General features: G+C 44.4%; 2 protein-coding genes and 1 long non-coding RNA gene across 10 annotated transcripts in view; 2 read left to right on the plus strand and 1 right to left on the minus strand.

The window, feature by feature from the left end:
* Positions 1 to 24,298, minus strand: part of tns1b (tensin 1b) — a 164,239-nt gene extending 139,941 nt beyond the window's left edge. For 2 of the 8 annotated variants that reach the window (XM_077002488.1, XM_077002487.1), the window contains exon 1: positions 23,931 to 24,285. In XM_077002488.1, coding sequence (XP_076858603.1) covers positions 23,931 to 24,035 — 105 coding nt within the window. In that variant the 5' untranslated portion in view covers positions 24,036 to 24,285. Of the gene's footprint in view, positions 1 to 23,930 lie in introns of all 8 variants that reach the window. The other 6 variants (XM_077002491.1, XM_077002492.1, XR_013130436.1 and 3 more) reach the window with 5 other exon arrangements.
* LOC143511610 (gastricsin-like) lies at positions 8,916 to 11,789 on the plus strand. The gene is made up of 9 exons (XM_077001192.1): positions 8,916 to 8,974; positions 9,179 to 9,259; positions 9,342 to 9,505; positions 9,935 to 10,053; positions 10,171 to 10,358; positions 10,593 to 10,709; positions 10,937 to 11,084; positions 11,308 to 11,406; positions 11,511 to 11,789. Exons 1-9 carry the CDS (start codon positions 8,916 to 8,918, stop codon positions 11,670 to 11,672), a joined length of 1,137 nt encoding a protein of 378 aa, XP_076857307.1. The 3' UTR covers positions 11,673 to 11,789.
* LOC143512326 (uncharacterized) lies at positions 23,745 to 24,350 on the plus strand. The gene is made up of 3 exons (XR_013130437.1): positions 23,745 to 23,769; positions 23,984 to 24,049; positions 24,291 to 24,350. It is a non-coding gene; the product is annotated as an uncharacterized LOC143512326 (long non-coding RNA).

A 24,350-nucleotide genomic window follows, 5' to 3' on the forward strand; every position in this document is an offset into this window, starting at 1 on the left:
GAGAAGATAAAATGTAAATGATCTGTCATCTTTTGGCTGGCGGACACCAACAAAACGAGTAAAGAAACGCATCAGCGTAGTTTACGTAGCATTCGTAAAGCGTTGGTGCCTGTAAAAAAAAAAAAAGACTCGAAAGGACTTGAAATTCCAAGTTTCAGACTTGGGACTTGACTTGACGGTTGCTTGTCTTGACTCGAGACTTGACTTGAGTTGACTGTCTTTGCTTGAGACTTGACTCGGGACTTGAGGATAAAGACTTGGACTTACTTGAGACTTGCAAAACACTGACTTGGTCCCACCTCTGGTATGGTGATTTTAATAAAAGTAGATGCAAGTGTATTGTCTGCAGTGTTCAGTTTGCTTTTTTAGCTCCTCACCATAAAGATTAAGTATTTTCATAGAATAATGATCTAAAGATCAGAAAATCTAAATAGATATTGATGAAATGTCTGTCTAAGAAAAGTAGCCATTATATGTTATTTTATATCCGCATTTATACCAAAAGTGACATCAGGAATCAATATAAAATGAAGAAAAAGCTAATTATCAAAACAGTGATAGTTTGTGGCCAACTTTCTCATTAGTCAAATAGAAACTAGGTCATTAGGTTATCTGAAAGATATTTGTCCAGGTCCGTAATCTTTTTCACAGTTTTCCGATTGGTATTAAACACCAGCTGAATATTCATCAGCTTCCAGATTAAATAAAAGACAGCAGTGAAAGCTAAAAGCACTCACACTTGTGTCTGACAGACTGTCAAAATAACTTATCTCATGAAACCATGGACGTAGTTTTGATTTCATAAGTGGGGGGGACACAACCTGGGGTGGCGAACTGTTGAGCGGGGGGGGGGGGGGGGGGGGGGGGGGGTTGAATGAAAATTGTTGAGCGCTGTGAACAAAAATTGTTGAGCGGGGGGGGGGGGGGGGGGGGGAGCTCGGAGCTGCATGATATTGTTTTTTTAACCGTTAAAAAGTGGGGGGGACATGACTTCGTCGCTACTTAAATATTTGGTTTTAACTGTAAAAACTGGGGGGGACCAAAACCGGCTTTTGAAAAAGTGGGGGGGACATGTCCCCCCCGTCCCCCCCCAAAACTACGTCCGTGCATGAAACGTTTCCTCCACTTTCTCATGTGTTATAATGTAATGAGTGTTACGTGAGCTGAAGGAAGTGGTCAAGTGACTGAGGTGATCAGTTCTGTTGACAGTGCAGTCAGGCAAAGTTTGTGTAGTAGGAGTGAGTCAGTTGTGATCATACACGTCCCAGAACAAAATGTAAGTATTTGCTTTAACAAGCTGCCAGTTGGTGATGCTTCACCTGAGCTTGCACAATTCTTTCTGTTTCTCTCAGTCACACACATACACACATGCACACAACCGGTGGTCAAGCCACAAAATTAATCCAATTACACTTAAACATCACCTTTGAGCAGAGGTGGGTAGGAACGCGTTACATTTACTCCGTTACATTTACTCAAGTAGCTTTTTGGACAAAAATGTACTTGTAAGAGTAGTTTTAATATGAAAGACTTCTACTTTTACTTGAGTAAATATGTGGTGAGAAAAACGCGACTTTTACTCCGTTACAGTCGGATTTGCGCCGCGCGCTACCGTTACTTTCGTTTTGTAAATAATTCGTCTTTTCAGTGAGAAGACTGACCAACGTCTCGTCACCTGAGTATGAGTGACCAATCAAATGAAGCCGGTCAATCACGTGATCACATACGCAAACTTTCTCCCCCGGTAGCAAGAAAGTGACAGAAAAACTTACCGAGCATCCCTGACCTCATACAGCCAATGTTTACATTACAAACGTGTAAAAGGACAGCTATATTATGCGCTGCAGGGTTGCCAAGTTTTCAAGATCACGATTTAAACCGGGGTGGGGGTTGGGGTTTGGGTGGTGAACGTAAATTGTTGACGGGGGGTGGGGGGTGAGAGTTTACAACCTTGGCGCTGCCAATTGTGTCTGCAAACGTGTGGACATTTCAGCTACACATATTGGCTGACAATCTCATCAGTTAGTGCCTTTGTGGAACACATTAAAGTTACACAGGCCTAATAATTAGGAACAAACAAAAATACATATTATTTATAATAAATAATTTATATATATATATATATATATATATATATATATATATATATATATATACAGTTGTGATCAAATTTATTCAACCCCCACTGAAATAAAGTGTTTTGGCCAGTTTGACATTGATTTTGATCATTTCAGTCATCTTATTTACAATTATATCAAAGAGGCACTTATAAATTAGACAAACATAACATAATATTTATGATGGAATAACCACAAATGTCTTTACTGTGCTCACATCATTATCAGTTTTATTCAACCCCCTAGTGACATTATTTTTTAGTACTTAGTACAACATCCTTTTCCAGTTATGACAGCTTTCAAGCGTGAAGCATAGCTTGACACAAGTGTCTTGCAGCGACCTATGGGTATCTTAGCCCATTCTTCATGGGCAAAAGCCTCCAGTTCAGTCACATTCTTAGGCTTGCGCACTGCAACTGCCTTCTTTAGGTCCCACCAGAGGTTCTCAATTGGATTTAAGTCTGGTGATTGCGATGGCCACTCTAGAATGTTCCAGCCTTTCATGTTCAACCATGCTCTAGTGGACTTGGATGTGTGCTTCGGATCATTGTCCTGTTGGAAGGTCCAACGTCTCCCAAGCCGCAGGTTTGTGACTGACTCCATCACATTTTCCTCCAAGATCTCCTGGTACTGAAGGGAATTCATGGTACCCTGCACACGTTGAAGCTTTCCTGTACCATTAGAAGTAAAACAGCCCCAAAGCATAAATGACCCCCCGCCATGCTTCACAGTAGGCAAGGTGTTCTTTTGTTCATAAGCCTGGTTCTTCCTTCTCCAAACATAGCGCTGGTCCATTGTCCCAAACAGTTCTAATTTAGTTTCATCTGACCACAGTACACTGTCCCAAAACCTTTGTGGCTTGTCCACATGACTTTTGGCATACTGCAGTCGACTTTTCTTGTTCTTTGGAGTCAGCAAGGGGGTGCGTCTGGGCGTTCTGGCATGGAGGTCTTCGTTATGCAGTGCGCGCCTTATTGTCTGAGCTGAAACTTCAGTGCCCACATCTGACAGGTCTTTTTTCAGTTCCTTAGCAGTCACGCGGGGATTTTTCTCCACATTACGCTTCAGGTAGCGCACAGCAGTCGCGGTCAGGATCTTCTTTCTGCCACGACCAGGTAACGTTTCCACTGTGCCCTTTAACTTGAACTTGCGAATGATACTTCCGATAGTGTCTCTTGGAATATTTAACAACTTTGCAATCTTTTTATATCCATTGCCATTCTTGTGAAGAGCAATAACCTCTTCTCTTGTCTTCTGGGACCATTCTCTTGCCTTCACCATGCTTGGAAACACACCAGTAGATGTCTAGAAGGAGCTGAGTATCACAGTCCTTTTAAATCTGCCTAATTGGTGCTTATCATGCTTGATTGCTGCTCGTTGACATCCACAGATGTTTTCAATACCTGATGGAAAACACTGGAATGAACCTCTGTTCTTAGGAGTGGTAGTCGTAAAGGGGTTGAATAATTGTGTCAATGAAGAAATCACAAAAAGGCCATTTAATACTTTATGACAAAAAAAATTGATGCTATCTTAGTTGCATTTAGTTCTTTAACAAGTCCTTGTAAGATTTCATTATGAACACAATTACAAATGTGCACTGAATTCCATAAAACCCTTCGCAGCATTGGGGGTTGAATAAATTTGATCACAACTGTAGTAGGATTTGCACATTGTATTTTTTTATAGCTAGATGCTGGATGCAAAACAAAGTGTGAACTAGCTGGGGCTCTTCTGTTGAGGAAAACATGATTGTAATCAAACACACATGAGGAAATTCTGCTATTCAACAAATCCATCTAATATAATGCCTAAACAGGGACTCAGGCAGTGAGGCTATGTTTGGATGAACCGATCCCTCTTACTAGCTGGGCCAAATCAACTGGGTTCCAGTACAAGAAGGGACTCGGTTGATAGCTCAGCTCCTCTCTTTACGATTACAAAATCGAACTGCCACCTAGGGTGTCCTGGTGACATGTGTACTTATGGACACCCCTGTGCTCAAACATGGTGTTCATTATGGACAGACTGTTATGAGCACAGAAGTCCAATAACAGAACACCACTCGGGTTCAGATCGAAGAGGCCGTTCCTCCCAATCACGTCCTTCCAGGTCCTAGTGTCATCGCCCACGTGAGCGTTGATGTCCCCCCAGCAGAACAATGGCAGCAAGCTGGGGAGCTATGAATAAGTCCACTCCTGCTCTCCGCCTTTCACCCTGGCCAACTCCAGAAAAGAAAAAGTCTAGCTTCTCTCTTGAGGATTGGTTCCAGAACCCAAACTGTGTGTTGAGGTGAGCCCAACTATATCTAGTTGGTATCTCTCAGCCTCACACACCAGCTCAGGCTCCTTCCCAACCAGAGAGGTTACGTTCCATGTCCCAAGAGCCAGCTTCAGTAACCGAGGATCAGTACGCCAAGGCCACCGCCCAATCCACAATGCACCGAACCCCTAGTACCACCTCTCCCACAGGTGGTCTGCCCATGGGAGATATATATAGATAGATAGATAGATAGATACATACTTTATTGATCCCGAAGGAAATTTAGCAGCCAGTAGCAGTTACACCAAACAGTTAAGGAGACACACAGCAATTTCACAAAAACGTATATGACATTCACAAACAATACAAAGACTATACAATACAAGTGTACAATTATCCAGTATCCCGACCAGATTGGTAAAACTGGAAAAAAATGTGCAATGACCAGTAGTGCAATGAATGGCATGTGCTTAAAAGTGTCAAAGTGTCGAAAGTATAAAAGTGTAAAAGTGTCAAAGTGTCGAAGTGTCGAAGTGACCATGATGGAGTGTCATCTGTCCCCCTCCCTCTTCCGACTCCACTGGGAGGAGTTGAAGAGTCTAATCGCTCTCGGGACAAATGATTTTCTGAGTCTGTCTGTGGAGCTGCTCTGTGACAGGAACCTGCCACTGAACTTGCTCCTCTGGTCCATAATGATGGTGTGCAGTGGGTGACCATCATCCTCCATGATGGAGAGCAGTTTGCGCATTGATCTCCTCTCCACCACCATAACCACAGAGTCCAGCTCCACACCAACTACGGACCCTGCACGCCTGACCAGCTTGTCCAATCGCATCTCGTCCCTCTTCTTGATGCTCCCTCCCCAGCACACCACAGCGTAGAAGAGGCAGCTGGACACTACAGTCTGATAGAACATCTGCAGGAGCTTCCTACAGATGTTGAATGACCCCAGCCTCCTCAGAAAGTAGAGCCGGCTCTGCCCCTTTCTGTACAGGAAGTCTGTGTTGGTAGACCAGTCCAGCCTATCATCCAGGTGTAGACCGAGATACCTGTAGGTCTTCACCATCTCCACATCAACCCCCTCAATAGAGACAGGCTGTGTGGGTGGTCTGGTCCTGCGGAAGTCCACCACCATCTCCTTGGTCTTGGAGGTGTTAAGCAGCAGGTTGTTCCTGTTGCACCATGCTGCAAAGTCACCCACCAGGTGTCTGTACTCCTCCTCCTGTCCTCCTCGTACACAGGCCACAATGGCAGTATCGTCCGAAAACTTCTGCATGTGGCACGTCTCAGAGTTGTACTGAAAGTCTGAGGTGTAGAGTGTAAAGAGGAATGGAGAGAGTACAGTCCCCTGTGGAGCTCCTGTGCTGCTGACCACAGTCTCAGATGTACAGTCCTTCAGCCTGACGTACTGAGGTCTGCCAGTGAGGTAGTCGGTGATCCAGGAGACTAGGTGCGGATCCACCTTCATCCTCACCAGCTTGTCTCTTAGTAGGAGGGGCTGTATGGTGTTGAAGGCGCTGGAGAAGTCAAAAAACATGACTCTCACAGCACTGCCCCCCCTGTCCAGGTGAGAGTGGGTCCGGTGGAGAAAGTACAGTACGGCATCCTCCACCCCCACTTTTTCTCTATAGGCAAACTGCAGAGGGTCCATTGCATGTTGGACCTTGGGTCTGAGCTGGTGTAGAAGCAGACGTTCCAGGGTCTTCATGACGTGTGATGTAAGTGCGACTGGCCTGAAGTCATTGAGCTCACTGGGGTGCGGTTTCTTTGGTACTGGAACCAAGCAAGATGTCTTCCACAGTGTGGGGACCCTCCGCAAGCGCAGACTCAGGTTGAAGATGTGCTGTAGGGGGGCCCCAAGCTCAGCAGCACAGGACTTCAGTAGTCTGGGACACACCCTATCTGGTCCAGCTGCCTTCCTAGAGTGGAGTCTCCTCAGCTCACCTCTGACCTGTTCTGTAGTGAAGATGAGTGGAGGGGGAGACAGGGGGGCTGCAATGGTCTGCTGGGTGTGAAGAAGGTGAGAAGAGGGGGGAGTGGGGGCTGTCCTGTCTCTGTTGTCTGCCCATGGGGGGGGGTGCATGAATAACAATAGGAGAAGGTGAGGTGTTGATGTCCAGGCAGTCAGAGACTGAAGTAGCAGGAGAAAAGATGAGGGGGGAAGTGGAGGAAGTGTCAGCTGGAGCCATAGGGTCTTGAGCAGGGCAGTCAAACCGGTTATAGAAGGTGTTGAACTCGTTGGCTCTCTCACCGTCACCATCTGTGGCACTGTTCACCCTCTGCTTGCAGCCTGTGATGGTCTTCATACCATTCCATACCTCCCTCATGTTATTTTCCCTCAGCTTCTGCTCCACCTTCTTCCTGTAGGAGTCCTTGGCCTCTCGCAAGTGGACTTTGAGCTCCCTCTGTACACTCCTAAGCTCCTCCTGGTTGTTGTCTTTAAAGGCCCTCTTCTTTTTGTTCAGAAGGCCTTTAACACTGCTGGTTATCCAGGGCTTGTTGTTGGCAAAGCAGCGTACAGTTTTCACAGGAACAACCACGTCCATGCAAAAGTTCATGTAGTCAGTCATGCAGTGTGTCATCCCCTCGATGTCCTCTCCGTATGGCTCCTGCAGAACACTCCATTCAGTGGACTCGAAGCAGTCCCTGAGAGCCTCTTCAGCACCAGGAGACCATTTCCTGAAGGAGCGTGTTGATGCAGGTTGTCTACGGACCTGGGGCGTGTACTGGGGCTGCAGGTAGACCAGGTTGTGGTCAGATTTTCCAAGAGGGGGGAGGGGTGTGGCAGTGTAAGCTTCCTTTACATTAGAGTACAGGAGATCAATGGTTCTGTTTTTCCTAGTGGGACAGTCAACATACTGGTGGAAAGCAGTGAGTACTGAGTCCAGCGTGATGTTGTTAAAGTCCCCGGAAATTGCTATGTAGGCCTGCGGATAGCGAGTCTGTAGTCTTGCGATGGATGAGTGAATGACGTCACAAGCGATCTCAGCGTCAGCACGAGGAGGAACGTAAACACAAACAACAATGGCGTGCGATAGCTCTCTGGGCATGTAGTAGGGCCGTAGACTCACCGCCAACAGTTCAACATCTCGGCAGCAGATGATCTCCTTTACAGTCACATGCCCCGGGTTACACCATCTGTTGTTCACATACAGCACGAGCCCCCCGCCTTTGGATTTGCCGCTCTGTTTTGCGTCCCTATCCGCTCTCACGGTGGTGAAGCCGGGAATGTCCACGTTAGCATCGGGAATGTTGCTGGTTAGCCACGTTTCCGTAAAGCACAGAATGCTACACTCCCGGTACAGCCGCTGGCTACTCACCAGCGCCGCCAGTTCGTCCGTCTTGTTGGTCAGTGAGTTCACATTCCCCATCACCACGGAGGGAATCGATGGTTTAAACCTCCAGCGTTTCTCAATGCGCTTAGCCTTTAGCTTAGCTCCAGCTCTACACCCGCGGTAGGGTCTGCGTAGCTCCGCCGGGATTTGATGCATCTGGCCGGTGCGTCCCTTTGTTCTAAGCGCCAGGAGCTCGTCCCTCTTGTACACAAAACTTGTTCTTGACGTGGTCGCGATAGTAGATTCCATGTCCATAGGACACACTAACTTATCACTAAACTAGCGATAACACCAATCAAAGATTGAAAAGTGAAGAAAAGTGGCTAAAAAAGTTCACGAAGACGGAGCTACTGGAGTAGGCAGCCGCTCCTCACGGCGCCGGAAAACTGACTATATATATATATATATATATAGTCATATAATATATATATATATATATTATTGTATATGGAGTTTATACTCCATGTGCCAAAGTATTTTACACTACAGCAGTCTAGGGACTCACACATGCCACACACTACACAACACAGACCTCAGGACTATTTGCTAATATTTGAGCCAAGTGTTAAACTGGCCAGCTACCATGAGCTTTTATCGTTGTTCTTAACAACTGAAACATTTGTTGTTGTTATGATGGAAGAAACAAAAGGTCACCTCATGGAAAGTTTTCTAAAGGTTGTTCACAATCAAACTATACTGATGTGTCCAAACAAGTTATCAAACGTGTATTAGTCTTTACTAAACCAGGGAAATAAGAACTTTTTTCAAAACACTGCTGTGTGTTTATTTAGCAAATCACAAAGAGCACATATATGTCTGAAATGAAGGTGACTGAATGTTTCCAGATAAAATGGTAATCTTTAATAGAACAGTGCCCACTGCGTATGGTGGTAATATATTTGTGTCTGGCTCTAGCATTAAGATTAAGAATATAATCAGTGTACATAAACCAACCTAAGTGCAATTAACCTCTACTATATTAGCTTTAATAAAACATACATCAGACCAGACCAGACCATAGTGGCATGTTCATGAATGTCTTATCTCAATAATTCTCATTACTTATTTGTTTTCTAAAAAAACAAATTTGTTTAAATCATAATGTGCCCATGTCGGTCACTGAGGTCGTTTAAGCTCAGGTTATAAATACGTCTGGTTCAGGTGGTTGGTGTGTGTATGTGGAACAGACGTCTGTGGAACAATGAAGTTCAGTCTGACTCTCATCTTGCTCTGTCTGGCTCTTACTGAGGCACTCATCAGGTAAGAGAAACTGGATTGTGTCAGCAATAGATTAACGCAAGATGATGAAGGGCGTTTCAAGCACCAGAATCATCACTAACGTAGAATGAGATACAGAAGCTCAAACAGAAATGACACCAAGCCTCAGGATGAGAAGACCCATGACATTACTGAATACTTATCATGATGTAGCATTCATTAGGTTACTCTGAACATCTTGTGCAGAGTTCCTCTGGTGAAGAAGAAGACCTTAATGGAGGAGAGAGGTCTCCTGAAGGAAGCTCTGGACTACAGTCCAGATCAAGGGTCTGAGAACTTGGTCAATCAAAATGATGTAAGACTTCCAGCAACAGCAATGTTAAATATAAAAAATTAAAGATCTTTTTAGGGACCTTGCAGATCACATTAACTTTGTTAAACTCTGTTTTCTCCAGATGGCTTATTTCGGAAAGATTGGAATAGGGACTCCACCCCAATACTTCTACGTCCATTTTGACACTGGCTCCAGTACTCTGTGGGTCAACTCTGTCTACTGCAACAGTGATGCCTGCTGTGAGTGCAAATACAATAGAACTTGTGTAGATGTGTTTCCTGCTTACTTTTTAACTTAGAACCAAAATTCTAGAATATCTGGAATGTCCCCAGAAAATCTTCGGAGCTTCTCGAGAATGTGAAACTTACGTGCTGCTTTAAGCTCCAGTACAGTGCCATTCTAAGAACAGTGGGGGAATATGAAGATGTTTCGTGGTCTATGGTAGGCAGTTCTCAAAGGTTAAAGGCATAAGTCTCACAGCCACCATTCGGTTATATCCTCCAGTAATGGTTAACAATGGCCTGGAACAAATAGATTTTTGATCATGAAAGAATTTAGGGCATAAACAAACAACTAGTGGAACAATCTCACTCTCCTCATGTTCTGTACAAATCAGTTCAACTGTTCAGTGGTTTTGTCCACGGTTTAACTCTTCTTTCCTTTTCAAGCTAAACATCCTCTCTTCAATCCAAGTAAGTCCTCCACATACCACAGCAATGGAAAACCATTTTCAATCAAGTATGGAACAGGCAGTGTGTCTGGCATCATTGGTTATGACTCAATAACAGTAAGTATGACCTAATATTGTGCACCCAAATATATAAACAAACATGTTGATCATGTGTTCTGAAAGTTCCCATTCAAGTTTTCACCTCTGTACCAATTCGATATTCTCTTTTCACAGATGGGTGACCTGACCGTCACAAACCAGAAGATCGGTCTAAGCCAGTCTGAGCCTGGAAATCACTTTGCAGGAGCTCTGCATGATGGCCTCATGGGGTTGGCCTTCATGCCTGACCAAGGAACCATTGTTGATAGCATGATCCAGGAAGGTGTTATTGAGGAGCCGGTATTTGCTTTCTATTTGAGCAGGTAAGAAAATGCGACACTGAACCAGAAAGTTTTTAACTGATATCAATGTTTTCAGATAACCAGATCTCTGTGCTTCTGGAACCAGAATATAGCCTAGGTGAGATTCAAATGGATTAAATATTCACACAGTAATATCCAATATCCAATCCAAAAATAGACAAGCACGATCATGATCAAAATAGTAAGAGAGCTATATGAGCTTGACTCATAACAACTACTGCCATTACTAAACAGGAACTCCAAGAGTGGCAGTGAGGTGATGTTTGGTGGAACTGATCCATCCTATTACCAGGGGCAGATCAACTGGGTTCCTGTACAGCAAAATAGCCACTGGCAACTAGTCTTTGATGGGTAAGTAACCAACACCTGCAAAATGATTCCAATTCCAACAGCATAAAATAATTTTTTTGTACAGACTATGGATTAGATATAAAATGATCTGATTTCTGCTTAAAATTATAGTCTGGCTATACACTATTAATCTAGCTAATAATGATTAAAAGTTAGTGTGGCCTGACAGCATGGTTTTGATTTCCTGAATGCTAGATGCTCACTAATTATTATTTTTTTGTTTTTAGTTTTGAGGTGGATCACCACTCAACAGGCTGGTGTAAGAATGGATGTACCGCTATAGTGGACACAGGAACTTCTCTCCTGGAGTGCCCACCACAGTATGTGGACGATCTCCATCAAAAGCTGGGAGCCCAGCAGGACCAGAATGGCAACGTGAGTCCATCACCAATACAGTACAAGTCGTGCAACATTCTGACATTTTCGCTGCAAAAATACGTTAGTTAGATTTGTTATTTATTACAATTGAGGAAAATCTTTAGTCAACTGTATAAAAACTTCAAAGCCACAGTATTTTCAGTTAAAGGCTTAGCGTTTAATGCAAACAAAGCCCGAAGCAAGGTTTGCTGGAGCTCACTGGCCTGTGTTATGGTTCCAGTACGTGTTTGACTGCAGCGAAATCAGCAGTCTTCCTTCCCTAACATTCGTCATGAACGGAGCTCACCTACACCTGCCAGCCTCTGCATATGTGCTTCAGGTGAGGGCACCGCTGTCTGGCCATTTCTTTTGTTCTGATTCACACCTGTTCAGAACATCTCACAACAAGACCTGTATCCTAATCTGCTCCTTTAACACGAACAGGAAGAAGATTCCGATGGTAACTGCAGGAGTGGAATCAAGCATTCCCATGAGCAGTACAGGAATGGGCTTCCTTACTGGATCCTGGGAGACGTCTTCCTCAGACAGTTCTACTCTGTGTTCGACCAGGGGAATGCGAGGGTGGGATTCGCAGCCTTGGCGTAGAGTTATCATACACTCCGAAGCAGGGTGTGTGTGATACTCCGAATCAGTTGCTTTAGCCTTAGCACCAATGCAGCGGAGAATCACCTCTCCACTAGAGGCACAGGACGGTGGGTTCAGATGCAGGATGAATCAAACGCATAAGGTTTAGTATTCTTGTGCTTACACTGTAAATGCTCAGTTCCAGAATGTGGCTTGAATAAATAATAAAAAAATAAAAAAAAACAACACAGCCAAGTAATTAGATGTACATGTCACAATGTTATGACATAACATTTAAATATATACATGCAGGGATATTGTGGAGATATATGCAGAGCTTGTGTGCTACATACAACATAGATGCAGCATTTCCAATGAATAATAAGAAGTAGTATGTGGGATAACAATATAGGGCTTTTCAAGCCCTATAATTATTTGAAGATATGCAAACTGCATGAAGTTCGTCTGCAAACCGTATGACATATATCTGTTTAATACAACACCTTTGATTCTGTATTATATTCGGTATATAAATCCTAATTTAAACCAAAAGTGACATTAGAATAGCTGCAAAACTGCTAGTGTTTATTTGCAATATATAAAGTTTGGATAAAATTAGTGAATGATGTATCACAACGAAGCCCCAGAACTGTGCTCCGCTCCAGGAGTCCAGCTACACATCTCTTACGTTGTGACTGCTCTAAGACATTCTGCTCAGGCCCAGCTGATGCATATATTTAAAAGAATCAGCTGAACAACCAGTATTGCCCGACTCTGTGCCAGCTTCATTGCTGATGCACTCACAGCTGTCTTCTGCTTTATAGACTGGAGTATAACAGATGGTAGGTTAATGTGCACTTGAAACACCCAGACACTGGTTATGTCTTTGAGCCACTATTCACCCAGGAAAATGCATTTCTTCTCAGGACAAAACTGTATTTGTGTGGCAAAAACAAATCCGAAACCGACATTCAATAACTATGACACTGACAAATGTGAAGGGCAGAAATTCATTTATTTGTCCAAACAGCATCAAGTAACATCATTACATTATCAGTTTACATAAGACAAGATAAATTCAGTGAAACTCAGTCCGCTTTGATGAATCAAATGAATGGGTATGAATGAGCTAAAATCTAGACAAATCTGGTTGAATACAACCTTATAACTATGAAGTCCTTGGAAACAAATGTGAAAATTCACGTGGACTACTGCAGTCAGCTAAGGTCACTGCTGTTGGTTATAAAGGCTTTGTCTTCTGATGACTGGATGTGGATAACTGTATTGTGAATAACAAAGATCGGCAGAGTGAGGTGAGGGGTGAGACGTCCAATACTCAGCCTGCTCCGTCTGGCTCTCGCTGAGAGATTAATCAAGTAAGAGGTAGAGGATCGAGTCAGCAGAGATTACCACAAGACATGAAAGAGCCTTTCAAGCACTAGAATCAGCACTTCCTGCACCGACCTGGCTATATGGGGCCACAGGGAAAAGCCACAGATACAAGATTCAAAGATTAAGATTTAAGCTAGATTCGAAATCCTTCTTAACATATCTTGTGTTTACAATTTCCCTGGTCAACCAAATGTGTGACAGAGTGATCAAGAGGCTGATGCATGTGCTGAGAAAAGCGAGATTCACGCTGGACAAATCCATATTTGGAGTTGTTGTAGTGCTCCAAGGTCAGTTTACCAATTCGCAATATACCAGAAGACATGATTCAGAGAAAAACACAATGAATTACGAGCTACAAAAGATAACGACTGAAACACACACAACACGGGTTGTAGAAGCAATGATCAGCAACAAGACAGAGCAAACACAGGGATACATGAGCCAACACTAAACTAAACTAGACACAAGTGAAACTAATAACGAAGGCTGGAGAAAAAACAAGAGGGCATGGAAACTAAAAAACAAAGAGCACATGGCAAATTGATAGATTGGAGAGGGACCATACCTGACTTTACTGATAGATTCAACAGACATGATCTACATCACACAGTCTCAAATAGTTGAGTTAAAGATGAAGGGTGTATCTTAAGGGCTTTGATGAATTTCCTATTTAAGGCTTTCTGCAATGTGCATATTCAGTTCAACACAACACAAAGCATTTACTATGTATCAACCCACTATTCAGCAGTGAAGCCCCTGACTGCTGTCTCTGTCATCTCCAGTGGGTCTGTTTTGGAAAAACTGACGAAAGCACCCCTGTGTTTGAAATAGCCTACTACATACTGTATCCATCCTGCACTCCGGAAAATGTTCTTTTGGTCACATACTGTAGACGTCATACTGACTAAAGTTCCAATCAGCATGCGAGTAGTATGTAGTATGTAGTATGTAGTACGCTATTTCAAATACAGCCTGTCTCTTGTTCCAACAGCCTCTGGGTGAACTCCATCTTGCGCAAGAGCAAACAACAAACAGCCATGAGGAAACCAGCAACACCAAGAGCTGTTTGACAAAACCAGAGGCCACACTGTATGCATACGGATTCCCCAACAATCTTTTCAAAGATGTCCCAACCCGCAGATTAACTTTTGAGGATGGTGCATCGCTTTGTTTTCTGGCTCAGGCTGAGATTAAAAGCCCAGTGACAGACATTGTAAATAAGTTAATCTGTGAAATGCAGTGAATGTGGGGGTATTCCCCTGGGTTTATATGACATGTTCGCATGCAAGTCACTCCTTGTTCAATTAAGACCTCAGTCCTCTGTTATATAAGGTGCAACACTTTCAGTCCATCAATGGGGATCGTAATGATACTATAGAGCATCCATCATGGAACAGGGGATCTTATTGACATTCACGACAATGCCACTGTTATGGTAAAGCTACTTTTGACAATTTTAAATTTCCTTTGGTAGACAAGCTTAATAGATTTCCCAGCCTCCTCCAACACTGAATGTGTCAGTGTAACAAGACCTGGTGATTTCGTCATGACACATGTGCCAGGCCCACTACTGAAGACCTCTGTGGACACCGTGATCAAAGAGCATCTATTTGAGGAGCCAGTTTATATATATATATATATACATACATATTATATATATATATATATATATATATATATATATATATATATATATATATATATATATATATATAGCAGTCCCAATTTATGAATGTATTACCGCAGCATAATTTGGTATTTAGCGTGTATGCTACATAGGCTGGATTAGTACATGGATTCCCTCTTTCAAAAGTCTGGCAGCAGTGTAAGCCCAACTGCTCACTGTCACATTGACAATGGGTGTGGAGTATTGAAAACATTCCTCTGTTAAATACTGTGCCATATATTTTTACAGGCTCTTGGAAGCTAAAGCTAGACTAAGTTCATAACTATAATATATACAATCCTGAATGAGTTTTACCACAATTTTACCACAGTTCTCTCTGCTTTCATTGTGTTCAACAGAGTGCTTATCTCTTCTCACTTGTTTTAAGAATAATTCACAGATACATTTGTGTAATGTCATTCACTCCATTGGTCTGAGGAAACCAGTTGTACTTTAGCTCATCATAAACAGGAACATCCCAGCTGCTTTCAATCTCTCCTGAGTAGATCAGACATGATATATCAGACATATGTATTACTTCCTACAACCAATGTCACTCTAAGGGCATGTATCAACTAAATCCACTCATTCCCCCCTTCTCTCAAATTACATCTCTGCTTTGATCTCATGATTTCGTCTTCTTGTGATTGTGAATGTTGGACCAGCACCATCACAGTGAGTAAGACTATACTTTATGAACAATACAGAGTACACCCAATCTGATGCCAGTATGTTACTAAAAGATTTTCTCTCTGCTTACTGAAGATATTTTCTTACTGCTTCAGGGAGCAAGTAACACAACTATGCAGAACACAGCAAAAAATCAATAAAGGTATAATTTTTCACAAAAGATCTAAATGCACACTTTCCATGAATAAAGTATGGACCATCTCCAGCCACTGTAGGCACTGGCAGGTACACACTGGACACTCAGAACCCACAGACACTTACATGAGCATACAGAATTGTAGGACAGACAGTTGATGTCTAAATTCCACTACCCTGCCCAGGTATTTCTCACAGTCCTCTGAGACCAGCTTTTCCATTGTAAATACCTACAAAATTCCACGGAAGTGTGGAAGTGTGCAAACCCATCCTTTCAGAAACAGCATGAACAAGTCAACAGAACCGATCTGTCTCGGCTTGTTACAACATTTGGCGCTAAATGGAATGGGGTGAAAAAAGCAAAGATCGGGGGGGTTGGGGGGAGGGGTGTTGGGGGGAGGGGTGTTGGGGGCTTTTTTCCTGTGTGTATTCAGAGTAAATGCAGCATGTCAAAGAGGGGATTTATTACCACCCAGGAGAAAAGACAAGTTTCTCCCAAAGATGAGAAACGCTGGAATATTGCCTGGCTGGCCTTGCTGGCCATGGTTTTCTGTACCACTAATTACTTTTTTTACCCATCTGCCTTCTCATTAGCTTACAAACACCAGCAGAGACGGATGAGAGCAAACAACAACAAAGCCGCATATCAGTCAAAATATGATGCACCCCAAGAGACCACTGCTCCCTGTCCATCTCCGTGATGGGCTTGGAGATGCAACAAAGGCAGATGGGTGAGACTTCATAGGAGTTCCCGGTTGCCAAGTGCAAATGACACCAAGTATTGGGAAGCGATCGCTGAAAGAAAAAAAAAAACTCCAACAGAAAAGTGTCAAGAAAAAACGTGAATAAAGGCCGTATTCATCGGCACACAAAGGCAGAAGCGGCTCCAGGGACGACATTACAGGCGTCGGACACGACGCACTAAAGCCAAAAGAAGTGACCTTGATCTTTCTGACCTTGATCTTTCACATAGAGAATGTATGCGAGCGACTCTCTGAGAAAATACAGTGTCATTTCATCCTCAGAATGAAGCCTGCTGAATAAAAGTAGCTTTAACTGACTGAAGTAACATCTTTTGTGCCCCATTATCATGTGCTGACAGACTCTTAGTGAAAGGGGTTCTGCATCAGTGAATCAGTAATGTCCTGCAAGGTCTGGTCTGACAATCCTATTCTTGGAACTGTTGCCTTCAAACAATCCTTCACACCAACACCTCAGGAAGGGAATTCAATCAGAATATGGGTTTTCTTTCTTTGTCTGTCATTGCAAGGAAATAAACACATCAATAAAAAAAACAGTACTTTAAATATGAGGCATGGTGTTCAGTGGCCTATAATTGTCTTAGACACAAGTCAAGCACTCATTGTTCGGTTGAGAAAATGAAACCTGATGAGTCCTTGGTGCTGCCAATCACACCATATACTGCACTGTCTGAGGAGCTTAAAACTCACTCTGTAATATGTAACCATGGCGAGTCATTCCTGCCCCTCTCCTGACAGACACGGAGTGTTTATAGGATTTTACGAATGACTTAATGAGAGAGTATCTTATGCCAATTACACCGCGACTTGCTTGTGATTTCAAAATAGCACGTAAAAAGACAGATATGTTTGAAATTTTAAGCTCCTTTTAACAATAGTGCTTAAAGGAATTCCTGGGGAGTAACCTGGCACATTTGTTCAGGAGTAGGGGGTAAAGAACCTGAGCTGAGGCGAGGTGTGAGGCGTTTGTATCAAAAATCCCCCCCCCCCCAGCCCAAAAGGTCTCTTGTCTTCTTCTTTCTGAAAACTTGAGCGGTGAGCAGTCGGGTCGCTCCGATTTGCACCCTGGAGTCGTCATGATCCTCCGTGGCCACTCTCCTGCCAAGCAATCAGCCACAGGTAGTGTGGGTCAAAGTTCAAACTGCTAAGGCTGCCATGCTATCAAACACCCACTTCCTGGTTCTTCACAGGCCACACGTGAAAGCCATGAACAGCTTGTTGTATTGTTTGTTGTATTTTCATAGTCACATTCTTTCTGTCTGTCACAAAGATACAATACCCCTTATAAAAACACACACAAATTAATTTGTGTTGCAAAACACTCTTAGTCTTCCCACACATTAAATGTGTTCAGTCAACTGTAAATCAAGGCAGCATCAGCATAAAAGAATACAGCTTAATCTTGGCTCAGATTCCCCTTGATTAAATGAAATACCAGTCACTGACGCCATCTATCTACATAAAGCCAAAAACACTTTCCCATGCCCTGTTAACTCTTGAGATGTTTTCCACAAATCATTTGTGCTAATCCACCCCCACATTGTTCACTGACTGAAACATTTTTCAGCACAACATACACGTAAACAAAACATCCGTAACATATCAAAAACACAGATGAGTTCACGGACACTATCGCAGAAGCCCTGTGCAAGATGAAGTGATGAAGTGCTGTGTGGTGCTGACCGGCAGGGCACTTGAAAGCTGGGTAACGTTCAGTCCACTACACACCTCATCAGACCATTCCAGACATGGGTGGATCTTCCCACTGTCAGCCTGTCCCTACACACACACATCCCACACTAGCAGCCACAGAAGAGGATTAATTTTATTAGCAGATATTAATCTGCGGCCGACCCAGAAGGGCTATGGCTATGCTGGAAGTGTGCAAAGGAAATTTTTTTTTCTCTCATTCCGACATGCCATTGGCATAAAGCATTGTTGAGCTGCTCTGAGGTTCTGAGGCACCTTTCCAAATTTTGGGTTATAAGTAATCCAGTAAGTAATCCTGTAGGCCAGAGTCGTTACAAACAGAATGGCACACAGCCTATCCACGCTGCCCGTTTCGTATCTGCAGTGCACAACCAGCATGGCTGCACAGTGAACGATTTTCAAAACGACATTCGCGCGATCCTCCCAAGGTCAAAGACACCCAGTTAACCATTCAAGATTTGAAAACATCACCGACAGGTGCGACCACATAAAAATCACTTCAAAATTGTTTGAGAAAACGGGATCAAACAGAAAGGCAGATAGGAGAAAAACAGACGTGTACACGGCACAGTGTTGGCTTCTCAGTCAGAGGACGCATGTCTGACATGGAGTGAGGTGATGCACTGAGCGTCAGAAGAAGGTAAGTGCCAACGGTACTATGACCATAGTGGATCAGGACCAGACTTGCCATCTGAAGTACATGGCAATATCCCGGTGGCCTGGACAGACTTATTCAGAAAGTGACGGGTCAGCCATGCAAGAGTGACTTGCATGAACAACTGAAGAACTGTCCCAGTCTGGCCCTGAACAGAAACATGATAAACACAAGCGCTCGTATTCAGACGATTCCTCCCATACTCATTATACAACAGTTCAGTCATAATTCTCCATTTGGCTTCATAAAGGCTCCATAAAGTGCTTTGGCGAGTAAGGCATTATACTAATCTATTGTCAAAAGACCCATGTGGGGCTATAAAACCCACTTTTATTCGCTTTCTAAGCCTGACATTGTGCAACACTTTATTTTCCATGCACACAAATGTAGCATGCGCACCATCACTGGGAGAGAGACCCGACACCCAGGTGTTTTTAGTGTTACACAACGTCTGCATTCTTAAAAACAGCCCTTCACACGCAGAAACAGGAGGCCTCTCTGCCTCGCCTCTCCTTCCTGCAATCTATCGTGCTTCCACCTCCGCTGGCTGAGACCACGCCAGCCTGACAGAGGGCAAAACAACACACCTGGGCCACAGCATTGTAAAGAAGCCAAAGCTGTGTGTCTGAACTGTTCGCCAACCACTGCGGGCCTGACTGACACCAGAAGGTTGGCTGAGCAGGTCGGCAGGTAGTCTTTGAGGTGTGCCAGGGCCCGGGGTTTGTTGTATGAAGATGGGATCTAACAAAAGCACGAGGTATTCATCATCTACAGACAAACATGGCACTCACCACTTCATGAAAAGCAGGAGCCTGGGAAACAGAGGTGGGGCGTGGGGAGTGGAGGTGACCTTTGCACCAGCATGTGTTCCTCCACAAGTTTCTCCTCAGGAGCCCTTTGTGCTTTGGCACGACTGACCTGAGAAGGACACAACAAACCCAGGCAGCCACACAGGGGAGGATGGAATAGGCACTGTTGGGGAGGGAGAGACCAGGTCAGGGCCTGCTGTAGAGGGAGAGACAAGGAGGTCTGGGCCTGCTGTAGAGGGAGAGACAAGGAGGTCTGGGCCTGCTGTAGAGGGAGAGACAAGGAGGTCTGGGCCTGCTGTAGAGGGAGAGACAAGGAGGTCTGGGCCTGCTGTAGAGGGAGAGACAAGGAGGTCTGGGCCTGCTGTAGAGGGAGAGACAAGGAGGTCTGGGCCTGCTGTAGAGGGAGAGACAAGGAGGTCTGGGCCTGCTGTAGAGGGAGAGACAAGGAGGTCTGGGCCTGCTGTAGAGGGAGAGACAAGGAGGTCTGGGCCTGCTGTAGAGGGAGAGACAAGGAGGTCTGGGCCTGCTGTAGAGGGAGAGACAAGGAGGTCTGGGCCTGCTGTAGAGGGAGAGACAAGGAGGTCTGGGCCTGCTGTAGAGGGAGAGACAAGGAGGTCTGGGCCTGCTGTAGAGGGAGAGACAAGGAGGTCTGGGCCTGCTGTAGAGGGAGAGACAAGGAGGTCTGGGCCTGCTGTAGAGGGAGAGACAAGGAGGTCTGGGCCTGCTGTAGAGGGAGAGACAAGGAGGTCTGGGCCTGCTGTAGAGGGAGAGACCAGGAGGTCTGGGCCTGCTGTAGAGGGAGAGACCAGGAGGTCTGGGCCTGCTGTAGAGGGAGAGACCAGGAGGTCTGGGCCTGCTGTAGAGGGAGAGACCAGGAGGTCTGGGCCTGCTGTAGAGGGAGAGACCAGGAGGTCTGGGCCTGCTGTAGTGGGAGAGACCAGGTCTGGGCCTGCTGTAGTGGGAGAGACCAGGTCTGGGCCTGCTGTAGAGGGAGAGACCAGGTCTGGGCCTGCTGTAGAGGGAGAGACCAGGTCTGGGCCTGCTGTAGAGGGAGAGACCAGGTCTGGGCCTGTTGTAGAGGGAGAGACCAGGTCTGGGCCTGTTGTAGAGGGAGAGACCAGGTCTGGGCCTGCTGTAGAGGGAGAGACCAGGTCTGGGCCTGCTGTAGAGGGAGAGACCAGGTCTGGGCCTGCTGTAGAGAAAGAGACCAGGTCTGGGCCTGCTGTAGAGAAAGAGACCAGGTCTGGGCCTGCTGTAGAGAAAGAGACCAGGTCTGGGCCTGCTGTAGAGAAAGAGACCAGGTCTGGGCCTGCTGTAGAGGGAGAGACCAGGTCAGGGCCTGTTGTAGAGACCAGGTCAGGGCCTGATGTACTGGGACAGACCAGGTGTGGGCCTCCGGTAGCATTCTACCACAATTACACTATCGCCCCGAGATGAGAGCAAAGCATGAGCCAGACTTTCCAAAAGAGAGGGAACTTGTTTTGCCAGACCACTGTGATACCATCCACTGTGATACCATCCACTGTGATACAATACAAACACACCCAAGGTCAAAAATCCTGCAATCCTTCACCACAAAAGACAGCAGATTCATGACAGTGGAGATTTTGAAATCTAACCCAGGTAGACAGGAAAGAGATCAAGGCATGAAACATGTCCAGAAGCACACCATGGCACAAAACCTTCAGCAAAAGTTTTACGTTCCTTCCATCTGCTGAGTGTACGCCACATTACACTGATTCTTCAACACTACTAACAGCCACTAAATCAGCCCTAGGGTCCCTCTATTTCCTGCATTCAAATCACAACTAACACCCCAACCTGATGCTTTTGCCTGGACAAGTCTGACAGCGGAAATGTTGGCCGTGCCTTTGTTCCATTAAGAAAGCAGTGTGGTATCATCCTATAAAAAGTAGGTTAAGTGAGCTCACACTGCAGTCTGATAAACATGCACACTGTACAAACACTCCTCTCCCTCTCTTTAGAGAGCTACCTTACCTCCAGGTAACTGTGCACTCTCATGGTGCTGCAAATCCCTGGAATCCGCAGCCCTGCCCAATCATGCAGTCCCACCCCTCAGTAAGCCCACTACAGCACCCAGCGTTTGATTTATTCTCCTCTGAAGGATAAAAGCAAGTACGAGTGTCCTCTGAAGATGAGTGCGCTGTTGGTAAAAGTGCCAAAAAGAGGTTGATTGATGAGTGTTTTTGCCCCTGTATATATATGTGTGTGTGTGTGTGTGTGTGTGTGTGTGTGTGTGTGTGTGTGTGTGTGTGTGTGTGTGTGTGTTCAGGCAGAGTTAAGTACGGAAACACCACACCTCCATCAAAATGAAATGCTTTAGTAAAAATGCAAATACTGAACATTACTGGCAATATTGTTGGACTTCTTTTGACAGTTGACATCTCTGTCTGAATACCAAAAATATTTTGGCGTTTTGCATGAATGCTAAAATACACAGCAGCACAAATTATTGCTTTATCAACCTTATTCTGCCTTCCAAAATTAACATAACGCATAACTTAATGTAGCATTATTCCTTCAAAACACGATTCCTGGATACAACGCTAAAAAAATTGAAGGGAAGAAAATCCAAAGGGCTGGAGGAGAACCGCATTCCTTCGAGGGGTTTACCTTGCACGGGCTCATCGGCACATCAAAGCAAAGCTGTTCAGGTCTCCTGTCTGACTGGCCTCCCAAGTGGGCTTTGTTCAGTGGCGTTGATGGCTATCAGCACAGGCAGCTGCACCCTACGCAAAGAAGAGCTGGGCAATGACAGCTTGCTTCAGTTTAACATGATGGACAACGCTGACCAAGCACCGATAATGGAAGAAATTGGTAGTCTGCTTTGGGTCCTTCAGGTTCCCCAACATCTGTACACCCTCGCACAAACACGCACACTTACACACACACACACACACACACACACATGCAGAGGCACACATGCTTCTTGCATGATTGTGGGGGAATCATTTGTCAAAAACATAGAAATTAAAATCCTTTCATAAGTCAGGAATTGTAGGTATCAAAGCATGCGAATGTGACAGGCACCCTGAGTGTATTGATGTGCACTTAGGGATGTGATATTGAGGAAATAAGCAATATGTGGAAGACCTGACGCCTAAATGACTTCAGTGTAGACAACCTCTTCAATACTCACCGTTAACGACAAACAAAATGCTAATTGAGTCCTACAACTTCACATAAGGTCTGTTTGAGTGTCTTTAATAACAATTCGCATGGCACAAATTTAGCAAAATTCCAAATTACAGTCATTACACAAACCTGTGTAGTATAACAAAGAACCCTAAATAGATTTCACAGATACAATTTACAATTCCACTCATCCTCTATCATCTAGCATTACACCTCTCAAAGCCAATACAATTTTAAATCACTAAATTACAATCAGCTTCAAGGGAATAATATTTTACTGTAATATTAGGCATGTGCAGCAAAAATTATTGTAGGAAGAAATCTTAATTCATCAGTTCATTCATGAGATTGCACTGCAGTTTGTGTGATGCTGTGTGTCCTGTCTGAAGGAGGAGGCTTCCAGGCAGTAACGCAAACACATTCCTCTCTGTCTGCTGGGTCTGGCTATGAGAGCGGGACCACAATGCCCAGCCTGTTACCCTGTCTCACTACACCACCTAGCCCCCACTCTAGCCTCCACATCTGACCTCCATCACCCCCAGAGACCACCCTACAGTCAGACGTCTCCATAACCTCAATTTCAGAACAGTCTCAACTACAAAGAAGAACTGGTGTGGATAATGCAGAGATAAATACATGCGATGAAATGAAACCTGGTCTGACAGTTATGAGTGACAGTAACTGAGCAGTTCACTCCGGTGGACGTATTTGTTATTGCTGTCACCTGTAGAGAGCAGCACACAGCTAAAGATAAAATCCATAAATATATTAAAGGAAAACCCAGAACCCCATCAGCCAGTTGCGCAACGATTCAAAACATGTACAATATCACGCAGTATCTTTAAAGAGCGTTACTGAGAAACAGTCTTTCAGAATGAGCTGTGACACTTCAGCCTCATTTTCTACAATGCAGGTATATGAACTGGGTCATCCGTTTTTGATGATACACTCTTGGACTGATGTCTCAGAACCGATTATGGCTTTTACGTTTGTTGTTTTAGTTTTATTTTGTGCCATCTTTTTATCATTGTACCAAAGTTTAGTATCAAATTAGCAGCCCAGTTTGCCCACTTATTGGTTTCGTCTGCGTGGTAATCACGATCATTGGCATTTGACGTACGTCACACTACTCTACCGCATCTCGGTAAAAATCCGTTGATAATTCAATTTAGATCCGTTTCTAATTTTATTTACTGAAAGACAAAAGTGCTTTTTCAAACAACTTGCGCTCCGTCCCTTTCGCAACATCAATCTGATATAGGATTATCTGGCGGGCAAGCCTTTTTACAGTAGAAATGTTCATACCTTTGATAAAAGCCTCTTTTCCTCTTTCTTTTTCTCTTCATGCTGATCAAAAGGCATCTGCAGAAAATCCTCTTCACAACAAATGAAACTCACTGTGCATCCCATCCAGGCAAGCGCAGGTAACCGCTCCAGTGACCCATTCAAAACTAAGTTACAAGTTCGCAGGTCTGCCCTTTCTGCGAGCTGTGGGTTCGCAGCAGATGCAGGTTACAGAACTGAAAGAAATCTGCTTCTTCCCTGCAGGTAAAGGCTTAACTATACAACTCGTGCGCAATAAAGCGCTGAATTTATGTCATTCTGTAGGAGACCACGAGCAGGTCTTTTATTCCTCCATACGTCCGTTCATAATCACGCCTGCAGGCGACGCTCCACTGTCCAGGAAGAGGAAGAATTGGAGTTGGGCAACAACAACAACAACAA

Source organism: Brachyhypopomus gauderio, chromosome 4 (genome assembly GCF_052324685.1).
Source record: "Brachyhypopomus gauderio isolate BG-103 chromosome 4, BGAUD_0.2, whole genome shotgun sequence".
Lineage (NCBI taxonomy): Eukaryota > Metazoa > Chordata > Actinopteri > Gymnotiformes > Hypopomidae > Brachyhypopomus > Brachyhypopomus gauderio.

Excerpts from the sequence above, each read along its gene's own strand:
- LOC143511610 (XM_077001192.1), top strand. The coding sequence starts at position 8,916 with ATGAAGTTCAGTCTGACTCTCATCTTGCTCTGTCTGGCTCTTACTGAG. Across the intron at positions 10,359-10,592 it reads TTTGCTTTCTATTTGAGCAG|GAACTCCAAGAGTGGCAGTG; the intron begins GTAAGAAAATGC and ends ATTACTAAACAG. Across the intron at positions 11,407-11,510 it reads CCTCTGCATATGTGCTTCAG|GAAGAAGATTCCGATGGTAA; the intron begins GTGAGGGCACCG and ends TAACACGAACAG.